Source organism: Nestor notabilis, unplaced genomic scaffold (genome assembly GCF_000696875.1).
Source record: "Nestor notabilis isolate BGI_N333 unplaced genomic scaffold, ASM69687v1 scaffold224, whole genome shotgun sequence".
Classification (NCBI taxonomy): domain Eukaryota; kingdom Metazoa; phylum Chordata; class Aves; order Psittaciformes; family Psittacidae; genus Nestor; species Nestor notabilis.
The window spans coordinates 52,245-58,509 of record NW_009924926.1 but is presented as its reverse complement, the minus strand read 5'-3'; the positions used below and the strand labels follow the sequence as shown (position 1 = coordinate 58,509).

At 44.1% G+C, this 6,265-nt stretch overlaps 1 protein-coding gene across 1 annotated transcript in view; it reads left to right on the top strand.

Annotated features, from left to right (window-relative positions):
• The first annotated feature begins 6 nt into the window (after positions 1-6).
• Positions 7-6,265, top strand: part of SETD1B (SET domain containing 1B) — a 48,644-nt gene continuing 42,385 nt past the window's right edge. The window contains exons 1-4 of the mRNA XM_010012793.1: positions 7-157; positions 588-686; positions 1,175-1,445; positions 4,617-4,729. Of these exons, the coding sequence (XP_010011095.1) occupies positions 17-157; positions 588-686; positions 1,175-1,445; positions 4,617-4,729 (624 nt within the window). The 5' untranslated portion in view covers positions 7-16. The remainder of the gene's footprint in view (positions 158-587; positions 687-1,174; positions 1,446-4,616; positions 4,730-6,265) is intronic.

The window sequence follows — 6,265 nt, the reverse complement described above, 5'->3', positions numbered from 1 at the left end:
AGGTTGGATCAACGGAATGGAGAACAGCACGCAAGCCAGCACTTCTGTCGAGAAAAGAAATCACCATTGGAGAAGTTACAAGTTGATTATTGACCCGGCTCTGAAAAAAGGACAGCACAAACTCTACCGTTACGATGGGCAACATTTCAGCATGCCTGTGAGTGAGGGGGGGGGGGGGGGGGTTTCCCCCATTGTGCTGTACCCCCCCTCATCCTTCCCTTTCCTCTGTCTTACGGGTGTTTTGGGGGGCTGGGGGGTCCCTCTGGGTCGTGGTAACCCCCGCTGTAGCTCATGTGTATGGGAGGGGGATTTGGGGGGGACAGACACAGCCACCAAAGTTACCGCCACCTGACACTGTGTATTCAACTGTCAGGAGCCCAAACCTGCGGCTTTATTGCCGTGTTTCCAATCTGTGTGCATTTCCCAGCAGTATTGCAATTTGACACGTGTGTGTATGTGTGTGTGTGTGCTTTCCCCTTCCCCCGAGACAGCCCGGGCTTCCTTGGGGTTTATTTTTTATCTTGCATTTGTATCTTCAGTTTCAAGCCCTGCTATTGCTGGTTTTGTGCTTTCTCTTCTCCTCCTAGAACTCGGGAATCGCTCCTGTGGATTGTGTCAGGGATCCCAGAATAGGGCGAATATGGACCAAAACTAAGGAGTTGGAGCTGTCTGTCCCCAAATTCAAGGTACAGCCCTGACTTTTGGGTTTAGGTCTGTATTCCTGTTTATCTGGAAGTGAAGCCTCACTTCCAAGTAGTTTAATGGGCCGTTTAAATGACAGTCGTATTCCTATTAACATTATTATTTGGCAAATTGTTTAACAATAATCCTTTTCTACAAAGATAAGGAGGAATCAATGCAGCTGTCTGACGAGATCACTTGAAGGTGTTGGAGCTGTGTCTTGGGGGGGCTCCTCGGGCAGCGGGCAGTGGAGGGGGGCTCTCTGCTGACAGCACTGCTCAAAACACGTATTTGTTGCCCAAAAAAGCCCCGGTTTCAATGAATGGCTGCAGCAGCAGAGTCTCCACTCAGCTCCGGGTTCATCCCAGACCCTTGGAGGCAGTTTTCTTTCCCCAAAGTTTGCAGGGTACTTTAACCCTTTCCCTCCCATTAACCTCCCCCATGCCCATTAACGATAATTATTATCACCCCCCCACCTTGTGCCTGTTTCCAGATTGATGAGTTTTACGTGGGGCCAGTGCCCCCCAAGCAGGTCACCTTTGCCAAACTGAACGACAACATCCGCGAAAACTTCCTGACCGACATGTGCAAGAAATACGGTGAAGTGGAGGAGGTGGAGATTCTCTACAACCCCAAGAACAAGAAGCACTTGGGCATTGCCAAAGTGATCTTTGCCACTGTCAAAGGGGCCCGGGAGGCTGTCCAGCACCTTCACAACACCTCGGTCATGGGCAACATCATCCATGTGGAGCTGGATACAAAAGGTGAGGGGGCACATTTCGGCCTTACGTGTTTGTGGTTTGGGGTGATGCTGCCTTTCTCTCTCCTAAAACGAGAGGTGATGAGGGTCTTGTGGTTACCAGTCCGAAGGGAGTGCTGCTGTCCCCCGGAGTGGGTCTGGTTTCTGGGGCCTTTGCAAGTCACGTGGAGCCAAATGTGTTGTCTGTTGCTAGGAGACAGCCCTGTAATTTGCAAAATGCTGCCATCCTGCCCGTCCCCTGCCCATCCCCTGCCTGTCCCTTGCCCTCGGAGGCCTCCCGTGCCCCCCCCGTCTCCACGTCCCAGCCTTACCCTGCTCAACCACCTCTCAGGGCTGCTGGACCCCCGTGGCACCTGCTTTTTGCAAACTTGGGATTTTTTGCCAAACCTCGGAGGTTCCTTGGACCCAAATGTCTGGATTCTCTTGGCAGCAGCGGGGCTGGGTGCTGTCCTCTGCGTGCCTGGCATTTCATTGATTCTTAACAGCAAACTGGAGGCTGGCAGCAAAAGAGTGCACACACAGCACTTGTCAGTGTGTGCGAGTGTGTAAGTGTGAGACTGTCTCTTAAAGCGACAGGAGCTCCCAGTCCCGGAGGTAACCAACCCTCAGCCCCAGCCCCGAGCTCCAGGGAGCCCAATAAAGTTTCTGGAAGCACTGCATTTCACTGCTTTGTCTTCTTCTCTTTTCCCCAAGTGTGTCAGCGAAGGGCTTTGCTAAAATATGCCTAAATTTTAGTAAATTTCTAAATCTGAGGAGGTGTAAGTCGGTTGCTGCTTGTACTTCTTCACTCCAAGCATGGCATTTCTAGTTTAAAACTGACTAGCTGCAGTCTTCCTTGCAAAGAGGGTGTTATTAACATCATTTTCTTAAAAATGCTGGTATTTTTGTTCTGATATTAAGAGGTTGCAACAATTTAGTGTACAACTTATACAGCACTTGGTGTGCCACATGTAGTAAGAGGACATAGTAGGATCTTTATTGACGTTACTGGTCACCGTTAGAGAAAAAACACAGTAGTAGTATAATATTTTCTGTTGTCAGTTAAGCTTGACTCTTACATCCATGTACTTTGAAATTCTAGTATCATCAATTTTTACAGGCAGGCTCCTTCCCCTGCTTATTTTGAAGGTAAAAATTATATTTAAGAACAAATTAACCATTTGTAGGTTTAATAACAAAAGCTGAAGCAGGCTCGTAAGTGGTGCACATCTTAATGAGAGGCATTTTAAGCTGATTGTACAACATTCCTACTTCTCCTCTGCTGATAAACTACTCTGCAAGTCTTGAGCAAGCAGCTGTTCAGGAAAGTTAGCTGCACGCCAGGGAAATGAGGGGCTTTTATGCTTCTGTTTTCATGGGAGAACACATTGAAGTCTTAGTTTTGAATTGCATTTTTGTTTGCCAGCTCTATGCTTTTTATGTATTTTTTCCACTTGCATCTCTTTCATTCTAAAAGAGTGAGATTGTCACTGTGCTATAATATGTCAGAATCAAGTAAAAATGCTATTCCTAAAATAGCATTAGCAGGTTAGGACATTCTTAAAATAGGTACGGTAGAATTTTCAACATGTCTTTCTAGTATTAGTTTTCCAGGAGAACGAAAAATTGGTTAAAAACTTGATTTTCGTAGTTTAGCAAATAGGTGTTTGGAGTGAATGTGTCTTTTTATCTGTCTGGCCAGAGCACAGGGCTGGGAATTTGGAAGTAATAAATCTAGCCTCTTCGTACAAGACAGGCTAGTTTAAAGCAACTTCTCTTTTTCAGTTTATTCATCTGTAAAATGGACACACTTAATAGTTATCTGTCCTTAAAGAAATAGTTAGGACTCATTTCATGTTCATAAACCTCTTTAAAAATGAAATTGTAACTTCTGTTGCATTATGTTGGGGATCCAGGAGGCAACTTTCTATCTTTCTAACAATTACTTTGTGTTTATTTAAAAGCAAGTTTTAAAGGAAGCTTAACACTTGCATATCACTGGCATTGTAGTCGTATGTGGGGGTTGTGTGTGTTAGTAGTTCAAGCACAGTATTTCAAGCATCTCTTCAAGATCTTGCAGTGAAGAGATCAGTTTTGTCATGAGTAAAGTTTGCAGTTGAACTAAAACAGTTTACATAGTTGAGCATGTGGCTCAAGGCTTTGTGAAATGAGATTTGATACCCAAATAACCTCATCTGCAGCATTTATTCCAGATAAATGATAAATGAGCCTTTTCCAGTCTGGAGAATCGTGCTAAAGGGTGCTTTGCTTTGAAATTGTACTGAGTGATTCACAGGCAGTTTGGGGTTTGATACTGCAGGAATTCCTCATGAAAGTAGTCCTGTTTCAGAGCAGATCTTGCCTGAATTGATGTTCGGGGCTCAGGTGCTGAATCTGTCCATTTTTCTACGTATTCTTTAAGAGCAAAATTCATACAGTTTCAGGGTCTGATTCTGTTGTTGCCTTTGAAGCTGATGACAGATTTCTTGCAGACTGAAAATCAGTAGGACTGGGGTTTTGTGGGAAGAAAAAAATCCAATATTAAGAAACCGTGTCTTTGTAGAATTTAGGAATGAAAAGGCTAATGCTCAATAACAGTATGTGAGACAGTTTGCTTCTGTGGCTCTTACTCTTTGAATTATGCCACTGAGCACACCTTAAACGAGGGGAAAAAAAGAAAGGATTTGTTGGTGTCTTTTTGGAAAAGCAGCATTAACGGTTCTGTCCTTGGCATTCCCAGGCATTGTGTTTGCATTAGTAACAGCCAGTTTCTACTAGCAAGGTGTGTTGGAAGAGCTTTCTGAAGTGGCTCTGGGTGTTGGCAGAGCCTTGTCCCTTGAGTGAGAGTTTCACTTCTCAAATCTGCAAGCTATTTGCTTGGCACTTTGGAGAAGAAGGAAACTGCCCCTCTCCAGAAAGCACGGTGAAGAGAGAGCTGCCAAGCAGGCTGAGAAGAGGAAAAGGGATTTAGAAACCTCCTTGCCTTGGCTGGGAAAGGGAGTGTCTGACTTCACTTGCCCAGCAGATTGTTTAAAACTGATCCCTGCAAGCCTCAGAGGTGATACCTGCTCCTCTGTTGCATGGATGCAGCGGGCTGGGAGTGGTAGCAGGGTCTTGTGGGTGTCAAGAATCTGTCTTTTTACCTGGGCTGTGTTATTTCTGGTTGTAATCAACTCTTCCATTGTGGTCTGTGCAGGTGAAACCCGCATGAGGTTCTATGAGCTGCTCGTTAATGGTCTTTACACTCCTCAGACCCTCCCTGTGGGCACCGAACAGGATGTGTCGCCAACTGTGAATGAGACTCTCCAGGTACGTCTGCTTGTTTGGTTTTAAGAATAACTCTCCAGAAAATTCCAAACATGCAGCATTAACGTGAGCATTTTGACACTTTTAATTTAGCTTCTCTTTGGTTTTTTTCTGTCTTGCTATAGTTTCAGTGGATGTTACTAATTAACTTTAAATATAACTTGCTTCTAATTGCCATAGCAAATGTAACTCTGTGAATGCAGTGCATGTGGCTAATCTGTATGCTGGTGTCTGCATAGCATGGTAAGTGCTTTTTGTCTTTGAGTGAAAAATGCTTATAGAACTGACAGTATGTGCCCTATTAACATTAGAAATTCCTGCAGTTAGGACTGGATTGGGTCTGTCCCTGAGATGAGGTTATTCCCTTGAAGTCAGGGGGAATGATTTACAGTGGTACATTTGGCCAAGTGTCTGCAGTGTGTAATCCTTAGTGTGTACGTTCTTCAGCCTTGCTTAAAGGCTGAATGATAAAATGTGTCTGCTCTTGAATAGTGGCATCAATTTTCCAGAATCTTAATTAGTCACTGGAATCAGTTGCTGATAAAAGCAGTGGATGGAATTCCTGAGGGATTCCAGAGGTCCCTTGATATCTAGGGTACAATTCTCTAAATGGCATTTACAGTTACCTGCTCCCTTGCAAAATCCACTGGGATGAGAGGACAAGGGGGAAGTGAAGCCTGTTTGTGTGAAGTCATCAGCATTCGTGGCTTGTCTAAGTATACTTTGGCTCCTGATTGTGGCTTAGGAACTCACTTTAAGGCATCAAATTTGAAAGAGAGGCAGAGATTTCTCTTTTTTTTTTTTCCCGTTTCTTTCTACTTCTCTGCATTCTTAGGCGTTTCTACAATGCAGTAATTTCATTAATTCCCTGATCAGATGTGTTCAGGACAGGTAAGAGCTGTACATTGAATGTGAAAATCCCATTGACCTGAAAAATAATAAAGTTCTCTTCTCCCACCAACTACCCCACCAGCAATGAGGCAAAACACCAGTATCCTTTTAAGAGAATCATAAAGAGACTGATTCTTCCTTACCTCCTAGCAAGGTGTTTTTAAAGGCAGGAGGGAGGCAAGTAATGATTTTCCTGGGAGCCCTGCTATGAGCAGGGCCTGGCTTTTTATTTCTGCTGGTTACACATCTCAAATGAAAATGCCCAGATTTGTTCTTACTCCTTTTTTCAGGGTTAACAGCAAAAATTGATGGTATCCCCTAAAGCAGTCCCTGTTGTAATTGTCTTTAAGATTGTTTCTCTAGAACTTGTGTTCATGTATTATGTTATTATCCTGGATTGATTTTGTTTCCCAATTACCATCAAAATTTGTTGCTTCGTGGGGAACTTTAACTGTTTGCATCATGTTCTTGTCACCAGAATCTGCCAACGAACTTGTTTGCTATTGTAGTTTAGTAAAATACTCCTGACATTTGCTTTCTCCCTCATGCAGAGCAACAAAGACCTGACAGTTCTGTGAGCCACAATCCCTGCCTACAGACCATATCCAAACCCCACTGAAAAACAATCCACATCATATCTACACCAAA